This window comes from Danio rerio, chromosome 16, assembly GCF_049306965.1.
Source record: "Danio rerio strain Tuebingen ecotype United States chromosome 16, GRCz12tu, whole genome shotgun sequence".
NCBI lineage: Eukaryota > Metazoa > Chordata > Actinopteri > Cypriniformes > Danionidae > Danio > Danio rerio.
The window spans coordinates 26,875,919-26,893,851 of NC_133191.1; the positions used below are offsets into that span (position 1 = coordinate 26,875,919).

General features: G+C 36.0%; 2 protein-coding genes across 6 annotated transcripts in view; both read right to left on the bottom strand.

Annotated features, from left to right (window-relative positions):
- atxn1b (ataxin 1b) overlaps positions 1-12,151 on the bottom strand; it is a 34,980-nt gene extending 22,829 nt beyond the window's left edge. For 2 of the 5 annotated variants that reach the window (XM_073925393.1, XM_073925395.1), the window contains exons 1-2: positions 3,336-3,596; positions 3,173-3,271 (exon numbers count right to left, since the gene is read on the bottom strand). The gene's annotated coding sequence lies outside the window, so the exon portion shown is untranslated. Of the gene's footprint in view, positions 1-3,172; positions 3,272-3,335; positions 3,597-11,952 lie in introns of those variants that run through there. The other 3 variants (XM_689102.8, XM_073925394.1, XM_073925396.1) reach the window with 2 other exon arrangements.
- A 1,035-nt stretch (positions 12,152-13,186) lies between these two features.
- On the bottom strand, positions 13,187-17,717 carry fam8a1b (family with sequence similarity 8 member A1b). Its single transcript, NM_001017551.2, is given in 5 exon segments — positions 13,187-14,073; positions 14,162-14,301; positions 14,380-14,503; positions 14,952-15,072; positions 17,248-17,717. Coding segments are annotated over 5 exon segments (981 nt in total). The 5' UTR covers positions 17,699-17,717; the 3' UTR covers positions 13,187-13,928.
- Between the last annotated feature and the right edge of the window lie 216 nt (positions 17,718-17,933).

The following is a 17,933-nucleotide window of genomic DNA, read 5'->3' on the forward strand; positions in this document are numbered from 1 at the left end:
TGTAATACATTGAGCCATTAAACATTGTTCTTATGATGTTTTTTACAGGAGGAAAACGCAAATTTCTTCGAAATAATTCAAATACAGTCTGTGTTAGTAAATGCAAGGCTATTGATGAAATCCAGGCATAACACTGAATAACAACATTTCAGATGACTGTTCTATAGCTTACAGCTAATCAATCTGTCAGATTCTGGAGTGCATTACAGGTCTAAAGACAATTATAAATGATACATGATCTTAAGTAAAACAAATACATTTATAGAGATAGTATAAGTACATAATTTGAATCACCTAGAAAATGGAGGCCATATGAACAATTTGTGAGCATAATTAAGTGCACACAGCAAACCATATCATCTGATAATTGTAGGAAATAATTCCAAAAAGCAATTGACTGTGTAAAGCCACAAAAACTAAACAAAAATACGATGTACATGCCAAGCTCAGCAGCTAATCATCCGGAATCAGCTGAGGTGAAGTGATGGTGACCAGCGAGACCTAGCTGTCACTCAAGTGGCCACACCCTTAATTATGCAGACTTAATATAACCTTATATAAAGAAAACAGATGAGTTATAAAAAAAATCACCCCCTCAGCTGTCATGAAGGGTATTATTTGCGAAATGTACAGTATTAGCTTCTTTTCTGCTGTAAAATTGGCCATAACAGTGGGCTCAATAGAAATTTGCTCTATTATGGAGCCAGGACTAGCGGAATTTTGATGAAATGCAGTTTTAGTTACTTCCGTATTTGCTTCACGAGGGAGAGCGGGAGATTGCCGCTTGGTGCCAACACTAACTCTTTAGACCAATTGTGTATTCCTATAGTTTCCTGTGGAACATTTATATTTCTAAGAGAGGAAAAGTCATTAATTTGTAACTTTGAACATGGCATAGTTGTTGAGCATTTTAGAAAATGGTAATATACTGTACTTTTCATGCACAACAATCTGTAAGTTTACAGAGAAGGGATGTGAAAAAGTGAAAATATCTAGTGAGCAGCAGTTCTGCAGATGAAAAGATTTTGTTGATGCCAGAGGTCAGAGGAAAATGACCAAACTGTTGAAGCAGTGGCGTAGCGGACGGGCCCGCAGGGCACGCACCGCGGGGGGGCCCCGCGTGATTAGGGGGCCCCACGTCGTCGCGATTTTTAATAATTGAAAATCCAGGAACCGCAATAATCAAACTCTTGGGAACAACTGTGGTCGGAACCAAAGTTTACAGGTCTGTGTTCTCTGAACTCCGCTCAGGCGGTGGACTACTTCATTCTGATTGCTTGCCGCCGAACCGCGTCATAGCCAATGAAGACGCGCCGCTGTTTCTCGCCGCTGGTTCTCGTTAAAAAATGAATGACTTCTGGCTACTTTGACGCTCTCGCCACTTTCGGTTTGTGATCGCTCCTCAGTTTGTGAAGGATTCCCCGCGTTGTCACGCCACTCCGCCTCCTTTCCCCGCTCCTCAATTTGTGACATAGATATATACACTAGATATCGCATAGGGACCCTGAGCATGCGTCTATAGCGCCGCCACATTGGTACAGTGCACCCAGGACAAATGTCATTCAACCGCACTAGTCAACACAGTGTTATTACGTGAAGATGCTGGACTTAAGCGCTGTCTACGAGTGTAGTAACGAGCAAACAAAGAAAACAAAGCACAAAGGCAGAACATTTCATAGGATTAGTTTTTTTACGTTTTTGTATGTTTTGAAATTTGTGCTTAACAGGTAACGTTATTGATAATATATCTATAGTCACTTACTGCATTCACCATAAGGCAAAGTAGCACTAACTCGCACTAAACACTCGGTTTATGCTAGGTTTGTTGAATAAATCAGCAAACAATGCAAAAGAAATATGACAAAGAGATACTGTGGTGCCAGAAACTTGTATTATTGTCGGCTAGCGAACGAGTCGTTCATAACGGAGATTCATTCACAAACAAATCGCTCCCTCCGTCAGTATGAGAAGTGAAAGCAGGAGAGGAGGTGTATTTCAGCACACGATTAGATCAAATTTAACAGGGAGGGTGAATAGTACATTTCTGTACACACAAACACAAGCTTTTTGTCAGGAATGCCCGTGCGATAAGTGATCCATCAATGTAGAAAAGTGATGTCAAATAAAAATTTTCATCATTAAAAAAAATGCATACTAACATCCAGGAAAACTCCCGATCATAGACATATGTGTATTTGTGTATATCTATGTGTATATCCCCCCCCCCCCCCCCCTTCAACTGGGGGCCCCGTCGGTGATCCCTGCAGGGGGGCCTCCGCATTTTGCGCTACGCCACTGTGTTGAAGATGACAGAACAGCAATAGTAGGGATACGCAGAGCGGTCAGCCGGAGAACGGTATCGGCCGATAATCACATTTCAGGACTTAATCAGTACTTGCTAGTCTATGACTTCTCCCGGGAGCTCTGCGAGTCTCCCAAATATTCATAACAGCTCCGTGACGTCCACAAATGAGATAAAATACCCCGGAAATCATGGCGATGAGGGTAAATGAAAACATTTAGAGCACAGATCGTGAGAGGCACATGTTCAAAGGATTAAAGTTGTAAGGTTAAATTAATAAAGCAGTAAAAATATCTTGAGTTCAATTGTTTCCAAATAGCTTTATTAGTAACTTTTCTTACCATTTTTAAAATCTGTTTTATCTATTATTTTCTGTAGAGCTGCTTCTGACCACTAAATGTCCACACTTAATGCTTATAAGACACATCTTCAAGAGATTATATGCAGCATCCTTCATTTTTTCTTTTAGGTAAGAAGAGAGCTACACTTGATTATCATAAAATGTGGCTTATGCATTGAAGCTTGAAGCATCAGAATCAGTACTCTGTATCGGCTGCAAAAATCCTGATCGGCTCATCCCTAAGCAACAGTAACTAATTAAAATAAAAATGAACTAAAAGTATTAGAACTGAGGTCTGCAGAAGAGAATCTTTGAACATAAAACACATCTAACATAGCATCAGATGATCTACTACAGCAGCAGAAAAACAGCACATTGTCACCACCAAGTTCGTATATGATCACCAAACTGAGACTATGATCTGACAAGGCTCACCAAAACTTGCTATTAGAAAATTGGAAAAGGTTTCCCTGGTCTAATGAGGCTCTGTTTCTGAACAATATTCTGATGGAAAAACGTGGATCACATGCCTTGTATTAGTGAGGAACAGCATTCTTCAAACACCACAGCAAGCTGACCATCTCCATCTCTTCATAACCACTGTGTATTCATCCTCTAATGGCGACTACCTGCAGCATAACTTGCCATGTCACAAAGCTCAAATGACCTCAAACTGGTTTCTAATTCACTTACCTCTACCATCACTAGATCTAAATCCAAGAGAGAAATTGTTAGATGTGCTGGAACGACAGATTAATGACACATCTGCACAACTGCATGATGCTAGCATGTATTACCCACAAATCCCAGAGGAATGTTTCCAGCACATCGTTGAATCTCTGACATAAACAATTTTGGCAATTGCGAAGGTAAAAATGGGCTAAAGCCCTTTTCAACTGTCCAGTGACGGCATAGCCTACACATTGTAGTTAAATGGCCACACTTCCTAAAGATGAAATTCCAAACACTCTCTTAATCAACCAACTAACCAACCAATCAATAAACCAATAAATCAACCAATCAATCAATCAATCAATCAATCAGTCAGTCAGTCAGTCAGTCTTCATAAAGCACTTTAAATTACTGAAATGCACACAGGACATGAAATACATTTAAAAAGTTAAGAAATCATAAGCCATATACATTTCATTGGCAGATCCTAATTTTGTGAATTTGTCAGCTTGAATTGTTTAGTAAACACAGACACTGTTGCCAGGCAGACTCTTTCCCTCTTGTACGGCTCCACTGAGTTCACTGCTAAAGGAATCAATGCCTACAGGACCAGATTCAAAATGGCATCATGTCAACAAACGCTCCTTTAAACAAATGTGGTCACACATGAGTAAGACTGTAAGGTCAAAGAAATTATCTAGTGGTCACTTTTTCCAATCCTGCGAGCACAATTTTCTAGTAGACTGGACTATTTGAATATATTAATTCAATCGTGCTGTTTAGCCAAGCACTCCGTCCCCTATAATCTTGTAACCTATCTTTTACAATAGCATAGCTCTGGCAAGCTGTGAATCCTTTGATTTACCAGCAGCTGTGGCTAAATTCAAGCTTTTTTCTGAAAAATTGATTCATTAATAATTAATAGCATGTTTAAATCAAATCATCACACTACAGAGAGTCCGGTTTATAAATGTGAACAATAGGCATGCTATGCAGGATCTCCGCTCTGAAATGAAACCCTCGTCTATTCTCATCTCAACAGCTTGTGTTATCATGGATAATATAAAGTCTCCATTCTCCTGCATCTGGATCACTAATTAAAACATCTGCCAGAAAGCCACGAGTCACACACACACGGTTAGATGACTGTCAGTGTGTAAACTTGGGGGGTGTTAAACATTAATCGGTGTACAGACAGACACTGGGACACTGATAAGACTGGTCAGCGCTTCTGAACTAAGATAACAGTCTGCTCTAAATTCAGAGGATGATGGGCCTCAAACTGAGATAGAAGAAAAAAGGATCCCGATTCCCTTATTTTACCATATGTCCCTTTCTTGTATATATTTTCTGTACATTTCTACTGTATGTAGATTGGTATTGCTTTTATTTCTCTACAATTACATAAATACATTACAATTTTGTTTTCTGGTTTAGGTATATCTGTACAATTTTATATATATATGGCAGCACAGTGGCACAGTGGGTAGCACAATCTCCTCTCAGCAAGACGGTCCCTGTATATATGTAACCTATATATATATAGGTTACATATATACAGTTGAAGTCAGAATTATTAGCTCTCTTTTGAGTTTTTTCTCTTTTAAATATTTCCCAAATTATTTTTAACAGAGCACGGAAATTTTCACAGCATGTATAATAATATTTTTTCTTCTGGAGAAAGTCTTATTTGTTTTATTTTGGCTAGAATAAAAGCAGTTTTTAATTTTGAAATGTTTTTTTTTCGATAGTCTACAAAACATACCATCATTATACAATAACTATCCTAATTACCCTAACCTGCCTAGTTAACCTAATTAACCTATTTAAGCCTCTAAATGTCACTTTAAGCTGTGTAGAATTGTCTTGAAAATATCAAGTAAAATATTATGTACTGTCATCATGACAAAGATAAAATAACTTATTTATTAGAAATAAGTTTTTAAAACTATTATGCTTGGAAATGTGCTGAAACAATATTCCCTCCATTAAACAGAAATTGGGGGAAAAAATAAACAGGGGAGCTAATAATTCAGGGGGTTAATAATTCTGACTTCAACTGTATATATATATATATATATATATATATATATATATATATATATATATATATATATATATATATATATATATATGTATATATATATATATATATATATATATGTATATATATATAGTGATTAGCATAAATAAGTACACCCCTTTAAATGAATGAATATTTTGTATATGATGCTTTACAGCAATATATTTGTGCCTAAATATTATATTAGTCAGTACCAAAAACAAAACTGGAACTAATCTAACAAATAAACTTAGGTTCACAGTTCAAAATTTTTTACACCCTAACAGGGGTGGTCTTGACCAATAAGCAAGGTAAGTAGCCGATTAGGGCCCCAGGGAATTAGAGGCCCACGACCACTGCCAAAAAGTCTAAACTAATCATATAGCTGTTTTTTAAATTTTCATATGTTGCAAAATCTTTCTATAACCATTAAGATTTTAACATTATTACTTCATTTCAAAACCAGAGCCCCCATGTCTAGTGGAATGTTCAAATTTCCCAGTGAAGAGGGACGGTTGTCAATTCAAAAAACAGCTCTTATTTAAATCATATAAAAAATGGTAAAAGGATTAGCCAATTGTGATTACTATACTTTGTGAAAAATGACAGCACTGTGTGTTTTTGCTGTTACATCTTTGGTAACTGGTCTAATATGTTGGAAACAATTTAATGTATTTAATTTTGCATTAAGAAGATAAAGGTTCCACTTTCGCAGTTTATTTACAAAAACACTAATGTACAGAGGAAAAAATATCTATAGAGAAATAAATAGTTTTGAGTGTCAATGGGGTCCAATATATGGAATTACTTAGGGCCCCCAAATCACTAAGCTCGCCCCTGCACCCTAATTAACATGTTGGGAAAAAATCTTACAATTTTAATATCTTAAACTTAATCCAAATTTTAGTAAACAAGAGTAATCAAGAGAAACATAAAACATATTAAATTTAGTTTACAAAATGTATTAATTAGTCTTTTGTTGCAATAACTCATTTGAGTTTAAATATATTTTCTTTCTATTCCTATATATGAGGTGATCATATTCTTATCTTATTCTTGTTTTAAATTTATGTTTAAACTTATGTTTAAATCCATCACAAATATATTTGCTATATTTACTGAGAACTTAATAAAAATATTCATTTGAAAAGGGGGTGTACTGATTTATGCTGAACGCGGCATTTATACATTTAGCTGCTTTTAAAATAATTGCATTATTTAAGTATTAATAACAAAACTAAATCTAATTTAATATAATATAAAATATATAATATTTATACAGGGCAGAACAGTAGCGCAGTGGGTAGCACAATCGCCTCACAGCAAGAAGGTCAATGGTTCAAGCCTTGGCTAGGTCGGTTGGCATTTCTGTTTAGAGTATGCTTGTTCTCCCAGTGTTTGTGTGGGTTTGCTCCGGGTGCTCTGGTTTCCCCCACAAATCGAAAGACATGCGGTACAGGTGAATTGAATGAGCTAAATTAAACGTATTGTATGTGAGTGTGTGCAAGAGTGTATGAGTGTTTCCCAGCAATGGGTTGCGGCTGGAAGGGCATCCGCTGTTTAAAACATGCGCTGAAGACCCCTCATTATTAAAAGGACTAAGCTGAATAGAAAATGAAAGAATGAATAATATTATATTCTAATTGAATAGATATAAAAACTACTAAAATATAATTAAATATAATCTAAAATATATCATATTAAATATGTATATAAGACTGCAGTAATCAAGTGACACTAATAAATATTAGAATAAAAACACAGGAATTAATACAGTTTTTGTGTATGTAATTCTGTGTGTGTGTGTGTGTGTGTGTGTGTGTGTGTGTGTGTGTGTGTGTGTGTGTGTGTGTATGTGTGTGTGTGTGTGTGTGTGTGTGTGTGTGTGTGTGTGTGTGTGTGTGTGTGTGTAAGCAAAGGATGTATGGCAAAAATGTTATCCTACTGATGCTCTGTCAAAACTCACTTCTAGCCCCAAATAAAGAATCTTCCTTCATTTCTCAACAACACCAGACAACCACATTGTCTACAATTCAATACTACTGTATATGCTCCGTTCTCACGGTAATATATAACAGCTAAGAAACTCCAAAGGGGGTTTCATTGCTATCAGTGAGCGCTGTTCCTCCTTATTGTTGCTTTGATCATGGATTTGGAAGAGCACACTTCTTTAGCAAAAGCCCAGAGTGAACATCAGTCTCAGATGATGAGAAACCCAGCCCCATCTTATTTTCAGCTGAAGAGCCAATCAGATCACACCAATCACAGTCACCATGGCGTCTGATTGGCTGCCGATGACATCATTACTACAGAAAGTAAAACACATCACCAATTAATGACAAAATACCAGACATTCGGCCAATCGGCTCGTTGTTTGGAAGGCGCTGACAGACCCTGAAGGCAGACTGTGTCCTTTCTTTCTTTCTTTCACCCTTCAGACCACCAAAAAAAAAATCAAATTACATAAAAAAAAATATCACCGACACAAGTAAATGCCTGAGTTGTGTGGGTCGCTCAGCATTTTCTCATTCACAGCCAGAATTACCATTTTGAACACAGATCAGAGACACCTGATGAACATTTTTTTTAACATCCTTCAACAAAATGGTTCTCTGATCAATTTTTCCTCCTTTATAATCATAATATTAGCACGAGTCTTGCTGGTGGCATATAGTTGGCATAGCAAACTCAATCTGACTTTCGAGATAAACTAAGTCATGTTGAGCGTCACTGAGTATTACTTGCTGATAAACGCAATGCAGTTCTGATAGTGAGGGGGTTTTACAAGGTAGCAGGGTCAACCAGTTGGAGAGAGAGGGAAAATAAGGGTCTGTGCTGTGCTTCTGAAAGAAAAACTTTCATGACCATTTGCTAATAAATGTTATGTTCTGACAAAGCTGATCAATGGAAATGAGATTAATCAATACTATAATTAACACTTTTTTTTAAAACATTGTAGTAATTAAACTATGGATTTCTTGTGTGTGGAACAAACTAAAAGTGTTTTTTGGGTCATATCAATTTTTTACATCCTTTTTTACACCATGAAGGGAAAAGTTTTCTCCCTGTAGGCCTTAAAAATGCAAACTATTGAAACTGTTTTTAATAGTTTTGCTTTATAAAAATGGGCATATCATGCAAATGCATATTATTTTGCATTATTAAGTTGTTACACTTAAAAAATTGTCACTGCCTTAAATGATTAGATTAAATCAGATTAACTTTATAAAAATGTAACTTATATTACATTAAACTGAAGTAAAACAGTTCAATCTTCCTGAACTCTTGTATAACAAAAAAGGTTTAAATATTTAGATAACAGTAATACATTATAGCAATATTAATGAAAAACATTGTCATAAATGATAGGTCATATCAGGCTATTTTAATTCTAGCTGCATTCGCTATTTCACTAATAACTAGGAGATTAATTCATTCATTAATTCTCCTTCAGCTTAATCTCTGTTTTAGAGGTTGCCAGCGACCAGCAGGAATGAACCACCAACTATTCCAGCATATGTTTTATGCAGCGGATGCCCTTCCAGCTGCAACCTAGTATTGGGAAACATCCATACACACTCATTTACACACACACTCATACACTACAGCCAATTTTACTTCATCCAATTCACCTATGGCACATGTCTTTGGACTGTGGAGGGAAACTGGAACACCTTGAGAAAACCTATGTGAGCACAGGGAGAACATGCAAACTCCACACAGAAATACCAACTGGCTCAGCCGGGACTCGAACCAGCGACCTTCTTGCTGTGAGACACCGTGCCACCTCTTAACTAGCAAATAAAGTCTGAAAAACAATGCATCAGACAAATGTGACAGGTAAATGTAGCTAACATTAGTTTTCTTTGTTTATGTCATGTTGTAACATGGAAAATAATGTGCTGCTGGTTTGAATGATGTGTATTCGCCCAGTCAGCAGCATACTCGTGCATCACTGGTAGTTCTTATGTTGCTAGGATAGACTGTGCATTAAAATAATATTTTAGTTACTGGGGCGACATAGTGGCAGAGTGGTTAGCACTGTCGCCTCACAGCAAAAATGTCGCTGGTTCAAATCCCAGCTGGGCCAGGTGGCATTTCTGTGGTGTTTGGATGTTCTCCCCATGTGCTCCGGTTTCCCCCACAGTCCAAAGACATGCGCTATAGGTGAACTGAATAAACTAAATTGGCTGTAGTTTAAGAGTGTGTGTGTGAATAAGTGTGCATGGGTTGCAGCTGGATGGGCATCCACTGTGTAAAACATATGCTGGATGAGTTGGCGGTTCATTCCACTGTGAAAAGTGGATGAATAAATGATGTAGTTTTCCTAATAAGCCTAAAATGATTTATTGTGCAGTTTGTGCAATACAAACATGGCAAATACACCAATAGTGCTAGATCTTGGAACTATAAAAATTATCCTCCTGTGTGAAAGTTCCTCGTGCTCTACCAACTGGTTTGACAACTTTGAAGATTTTCAAAAATACAAAAGAAACCTTTTTTTGAAAAACTATAATGAAAACGCCCTCAAACAAAAACTTCCAAGCCATTTATGAAGCTTTCACAAAAATAAAAATAAAAATTTTCAGCCAGCAGAAGCAGAATTAGCCAGGGTTGGTATGTCATGAAGGTCAGTAAATGATGGCAAATATAATTTTGGTAAGAACTGTCCCTTTAATTGGAATTCTAACTTACAGGATAACAGAATGATGTTATAAAACTAATGATGGGATGCTATGGGAACTAATAATAATGTAATGTACAGTCAGTGGCGGATTTAATCAATAAGCGAGGTAAGCAGCCAGTTAGGGCCCCAGGAAATTTGGGGGGCCCCAAAAAATACCTAGAAGTATAAATTACATCTATAAATTATATATAACATTGTTTTCTCTCATATTTAGTAAAGTTGAGAGTCTAATAAATGTGCATCATAATTATTACATCTGCACAAATTTGTCTTCCATCCCCCAATAATGGTGCAGTTCAGCAAAGTCAGATGAAGATTTAGTTTTAAAAATAAAACAATGTATTTATTTATTTATTTCATTTTTAAAACAAAATGTAGAAAAGATGATTGAGTTATATAAGAAAATGTTCGCAAAACAAACAAATAAATTAATCCAAAGTGTGTAAATTAGGACTTTTGGGCGCCATGGCTGGAATTGCTTAGGGTCCCCAAATCACTAAGTCCACCCGTGAACAGTTTAAAACATAGTAATAGTGTATAACTGTGTGTGACTATTGTGTTAATAGGTATTTGATTTTAATAGTTCCAGTAAATCAGGTTAAACTGGAACAATATGCTTATATATATATATGGGTAAATCAGCATAGATATATACACTAGATATCGCATAGGGACCCTAAGCATGCGTCAATAGCGCCGCCACATTGGTACAGTGCTCCCAGGACAAATGTCATTCAACCGCACTAGTCAAGACAGTGTTATTACAAGAAGATATGCGGGACTTTAGCGCTGTCTACGGGTGTAGTAACGAGCAGAGAAAACAAAGCACAAAGGCAGAACATTTCATAGGTAAATTTTTTTTTTTTTTTTAATGTTTTTGTATGTTCTGAACTTTTGTGCTAATCAGGTAACGTTATTGATGATAACAGTCACTTACTGAATTCACCATAAGGCAAAGCAGCTTTAACTCGCACTAAACACACGGCTTATGCTAGTTTTGTTGAATAAAATCAGCAAACAATGCAAAACAAATATGACAACGAGATGCTGCGCTGCCAGAAACTTATTATTGTCGGCTAACGTTAGTAAAAGAGTCGTTCGGGGGATTCATTCACAAACGAGTCGCTCCCTCCGTCAGTATGAGAAGTGAAAGTAGGAGAGGAGATGTGTTTCAGGACATGATTAGATTAAATTTAACAGGGAGGGAAAACTAGTACATTTCTGTACACACAAACACAAGCTCAGGAATGCCCGTGCTGCAAGTGATGCAAAATTATCATTTTCGTAATTAGAAAAAAAAAATTATATACTAACATCCAGGAAAATTCCCGATCATATGTATATGTGTATATCTCTGGCTTTGGATAGCCACACTCCTCCACTGTACTTTAGTCCCGCATTCATTTCAAAGGAGCGCTACCCTGTAGCAAGATGGCGGCGCTATTGACGCATTCCGTCCAATAGACAACAATAGACCAGGCGACATCTAGTGTATAAATCTATGGTAAGTCAGTAGCTCTCTCACTCCATCTACTGGTTACTCATGTCAACTGATGAGGACACTTGCTAAAGATGCTAGATAGCGCAAACACATTTCTATATGCAAAATGTCCCGTTTTATTATGTATTTCTGTATGGACTGCAGTTCAGCCAGAAGAAGGTGAATTATTACAACCCTGCTCCAAATAATGTAATCTGAAATCGCAACCATATTAATAACGTTACATTTTGTTTGATTTCAAATACATTAGCCATAGATTAGCATTCAAGTTAGTTCACCCAAATTTTAAATTGTTAAATACTCCCTCATGTTGTTCTAATTCCCTAAGACTCTGTTCATCTAGAGAACACAAAGTAAAATAAAATATTTCAGATAAAATTCGAGTTACCTCATTCACCACAGAACTGCAAAACGATGGTACAAAGACATTCATAGTCCAGAAAAAGAATCCAGATATTGTAAAAACAATCCATGGAACATCAGTGGTTAAACAACTTTAATCATAGGCAGCTACAAGAACACTTAAAATAAATACAAACTACAACCGTTCTTCTCTTACCCGGGTCAGGTCCAGGTGCGCGTTTACTACATTCAGTACCACATTGCCATATTTACAGCACAACACGTACTGCACGTAATAAACACGCATAATTTTGTTGGCCAACAAGTGCTCTTCGGCCTTCCTTTGATTAGTTTAGAGTCAGATGAAATTTTTTGACAATGTTTTTAATTGCTCTCCTGAACTTTGAACATATCAACCCCTCTGTTGCTGTCTATGGAGGATGGAGCAGCTCTTAAATTTCACCTAAAATATCTGAATTTGTCTCAAGGAGTTGGAATAACATGAGGGTAATTTATGACCGAATAATCATTTCATTTTTATAAACGACTAATTGATTGGAAAATTCAATTAATTTAACCATTTGAACCAGTTATTTTATTAAATACTCATTTAAAAAGTGTATTTTTATATCTGACCGTGACTGCTATATTAAAATGACCCCAAGGCAGCTTACGTTTGAGTCTGCAAACAAAGTTTTTTTTTGCAAAATAAACCTGATTTAACGTCCACAAACCGCGATTGAAGCATCTTCTTTTATAATTGTACTGACATGCGGCTGTGGTGATGAAGTAAAGACGGTAAAATTGCTGTAATTCATTACAAACTTGCACTGTTTTAAAAACGTTTTAAACTTGTAAAACTCATTCTTGATCACATTTGATGATGACTGATGACCACAGGGAGCTGAACAGATCTTTAAATCCCCTTTGCTTTGCGCTTATGCTTTCTTTTTGATATGATTATTCACGTTACTAGTGACATGTTAATACGCCGCTGTCAATCAATTCCGTGGGTGGGGAAACCACACTCTTATATCATGTTGTGGTGGGCCTCAAAATGGGAGGGATTTGGATCCTATTTTAACTTCAGAAAGTAAAAAAAAACGAGAGACTTATTGTCTTTATATCACCCAACATGACTGTGGACAAACTATACATACACACAGTTATGTCCAAACTGTTTACAAAAGATGATTTTCATCATAGATGCCCTTTAAAAGATTTCTTTTGGTTTTGATAAATCCAAGTCAATATAAACACAGAGACAACACAGAAGGCTAACTCTGGGACATAACTGAATTATTTTGATTTGGCCATATCAAAACAATCCCAAAATCAATAACATACAAACTGATAAATATTTGGGCAAAGCAAAGTGAAACAGATAAACTCAGCAGCTCATGATAGAACAGAACACGAAGCTGAAGAAGGCATGCAGTGAAAATTACAGTACGCAGAACAGCTCAGCTGTACAAATAAAATGTTTACCCAGCATTTCCAACCATTAAAGGCCCTTAAATAGACACATAATTAGGTACAAAACATTCATCTAAAATACAAATCCAGTCAGTAAATTAGGATCTATAACCTAACTATATTGCATTTGCAGGAATATGTTAATTCCTGCTCATATTCCATTATTAGTGAATATTCCAATCGATAGTCCGCAAAGAAAAAGAGAAAGAAATGAAATGCATGTACCAGAGGAAGTACAAGTATTATGAGGCAGCTTGTTTTTTTTAAATCATCTGACTTTGGCACAAGAAAAATATTCTAAGTTGTCAACGGAGAGGATTACAAAATACTTCTGAGAAAGCAGTTCATGCTTATAAGACTAAGTGTCCAGAAAAGGTGGGTAAGAAATACTGGAGACGCTGCGTTCAGCTCTTAAACTGACAGTTCTGTGAGAGGCCAGTCGCTTTAGTTCAGCTCAGAGTCACTGAACAGCTGCTTCGCTCTCCTCTGGTTATGAGTTTGTTTTTTTGCATGACAATGTCGGACCGATAGTGACTCCAGTGACAGTCATCTAAGCCTGTGTCTCTTGACCACAATTGTTCCAGCCACAATGTCATACACTGTCCTGTTGTGCTGGAAGAAAAGAAGTGTGATAAAAGCCGGAAAGAAGAAAGCAATGGAGAAGTTCTTGTTTAACGCTCTCACTGTTGACCTACAAAAAAAAATAGATTTAAATTACTTTAACAATAGGAAAACTAAATAGATTTTTTTAAATGGCAAAAAAAGACTGCAATACTGACGCAGAAAGTGTAACATTAGTCGCTGGTACCACACGAACACGGTTTGGCTGAACCAGGACAGAGCTGTCACATGTGACCACTCGCAAACCAATGAGGAACTTCCCTGGTGTGGCCCCTCCAGCTCCCCAAATACATATGATCTGAAAACAATCAGAACACAGTTACACAGCTCTTAATGACTTATTTCAGAGGATTAACTCAACTGTGTGTGAACTAACCTCATAAAAGCAAACTAATATCCTGTACACTAGAGCCACGAGCATCATCTTCTGCAGCTCCTCCATTGACGTGTCCTCATCGATCTCCTCCACAATGAAGTGCATAGCAAACTTTGAGATGTCCCTAAAATAGGATTTTAAATGGGTAAAGAGTTAAAATGAAGGATTATTTGATGTAGCTTGTGTAATATGTTAGGAAATAGGTGAAAAGTTGTCTACATTTTATATAAAGAAAATTGTCAAAATTGTGATAAATTAATGCTTCGTCAGTCATTATAACAACTATATAAAAATGAAACAGCACTAACCTGTACATATTTAAATATTTATAAATAGTAAATATTTATAACAGATGATACTAAAGTCTTATTTATTTTTTACATTTAAATATATATATATCTTTTATGTTTTTGTTCTAAATATACCTAACAATATTTTTTGGTATATAAACTACTTTTACACAATGACATGTAAGTCTTCTAAAAACATTGTGGTGATAAAAGATAATAAAATGATACAGGGCTGTTACTTTACATCTTTGACCCAAATGTAAACTAAAATTTCAGACTCACTTCATTCCGCTCAAATGGACAATACTGATGATAATTGTAGCTTTAATGAAGAAAAGAATAAAGAAGTCCACCATTTCCGCAATGAACCGCTGGAGGGGAGAGGGAATAGAATATTCTCTACCTAGACAAAACAAATTATAAACATTAACTGATTTTGTAAATCATTCCGGTTATGCAGTGTAATATCTCGTCCCACCATATATGCTCTAATATACTGTATAATAAACTCATAATATAAAACTAAGGGGTCTTCAATTACTACATCAAATGGATTATTTCATAATTTGACCTGAACATATACCACCAATTGCCATTATCAAATTTCTAAAAAATTATGAAAGAATTGTTTCTCCAGTTGAAAACTCTCAAACAAAACACTTTTTTAAAAATGAAACTATTGCTGGAATTAACCTTTTTTTTCTTTCTTTCATTCAATTAGACACTTAGTCTTCTAAAATCCCTTATGGTTAGCTAACAGGATGACCAGGGAGCTCCTCATACCAATAGATTTGACATAATGTAGCAACAGATTTTTGCAATTTTGTTTTAAATTTAAGTTATAATATTTGCTTTGTTTTGTTTTATTAATAAAGAAAAAATTCTGATAAATGACAGAAATCTGAATTTTACCAAAGTTAGTGTCAAACTTACTGACACTTTTTGTAGCTGCCTAACTGAATATCTCAACTACATGTCCTGTTAGACATCCTAGTAAACATTGACAGTAAATTATTAAATAAAGATTCCCAGTATTGGGATGCAGCTGGAAGGGCATCCACTGTGTAAAACATATGCTGGATAAGTTGGCGATTCATTCTGCTGTGGCAACCCCTGATTAATAAAGGGACTAAGCCGAAAAGAAAATAAATGAATAAATGTTTACCAGAGCTGCATGATATTGGAAACATTTGACATAGCAATATTTTTTTCTCTGTGATATATGTTGCGATATATGTAACATAATATAGTGTGATATAATTTCACCAGATGACTGAAATAACTCTTTTTGCAACGACTTTAGATTAATTGGGATGATTTTATAGGGAAGTAAAATATTTTTATGAAATTTATTACATACATGTAATAAACTAAATACAGTCATAAATAAACACAATGCAGCAAATATAAAAGTGAAATAATCAATGATTTATAGTTTTCTGTCGAGAGTCAAACAGAAACTGAACAATCAATTGTAAATTAACAATGCATAGTATTCATCATATAAATGGTTTGATAAAATGAATCTTTATTAAACTTCTTAACCTCGATTAAAATGCTTAGAATGCTCATGAAATGCTTTCATAGTCAGTCACATGCCTTAAAAACACATGCAAATAATAATTATTTTTCACTCTACTGTGCTTAAAGAGAGCCCCCACAAATCTCATGTGTTTTGACCCGTGGTTCCTGGTCGTCTATAATCCCAACTCGACATTGCATATATATTGCAGACACACAGATTGTTATATAGATGCTCAAATGATACATAATGCAGCTCCAATGTTTACACAATGAAGCGATAACAATACAGTTTATATATTGTATGTATAATTGATTCATTCATTATTCATTTGTTTATTCTTCTTTGGCTTAGTCCCTTATTTATCAGGGGTCACCACAGCAGAATGAGCTGCCAACTATTCCAGCATATGTTTTACACAGCGGATGCCCATCCAGCCACAACCCAGTACTGGGAAACACCTATACACACTCATACACTACGGCCAATTTAGTTCATCTAATTCACTTACAGCGCATTTCTTTGTAAAACCCAGCCGGGACTTAAACAAGCGACCTTCTTGCTGTGAGGTGAAAGTGCTAACCACTGAGCCACCATGCTGCCTGTATGTATAATTGTTTAGTAATATAATTATTACTAATGGTCATACAATAAAATAATAATGTGAAATTGTTTAACCGTTTCTATTTTAATATATTATTAAATGCGGCAACTTAATATTGTGCTAAAAAAAGCTGAATTTTCAGCATCAGTACTCTAGTATAGTAATGATGCTGATAGTCTTCAGTGTGTCACATGTAATTGTGCTAATAAAAATGTGAATGTCAATGAAATGCTTACTTAAATTTTCCTTTTTATAAAGTAATAGTTCTATATATGTGCATGACTAAGTACAATCTAAAATATGCACCACTTAAATACACTGTGCAGAAAGATTCGTTCATACTCGTCTGACAGCTGAGCTGTCAGTTTTTAGGCAATAGTCAAAACAGAGAACTGTAGCTGTCACTTTTAATTGCAAATAAAGATGATGAACAGTTGACTGGACAGTATCACCTGGCTGTTGAGCGTTTCCATTAGCTTGTTGTTGTTGTAGTATCTGCGCAGGTGCAGTGGCTGGAGCTGCAGAACTCTGTCCGTTTGCTGGAACTGCTACATTTACCGCTGCAGCAGGAAACCCAAACGGGTTGTTAAGCCAGTTACGAAGGTCTCCATTTGACATATCTGTTCCCCATGCCGTCGTCCCGTGCGATTCAGTCGCTCCTTGTGCGGGGAAACACGGTGGGAAGGAAAGCGCAGACATGGCTATCCAGCTCTGCCAGTTCATATAGCTGCAGTAGTACTGCCACATCCACTCCTGCAGTTTCTCGCAGTACTCGGTAGTGTTGACAGCGGTCGAGTTCACTTGTTTGCCCTGGGACGAGGGCTCACGAATCGACGTTTTCATATTTTCGCTCTCTCCTGGCGATTTTTCCTTGTCGCGAGCGTTTTCATTAAACTCCGCCATGACACTTTTGTTTTGTGACGAAGTCGGTAACGATTTGATCAACTTCCGGAATTTTTTTTGATGCATAATAAGAGTGGGGGACTATTTATTAAAGCCGAACTATGTGGTTGTAACCAGTATTTTAAGTGTTGATAGGCTGTTTATAACTCATAAAAAGAAACTAGATAAACTTATAAATGCAAAATGTTTTCATAAATAGACGTTGATTTTCAAAGAAGATTAATAAAATATTTTT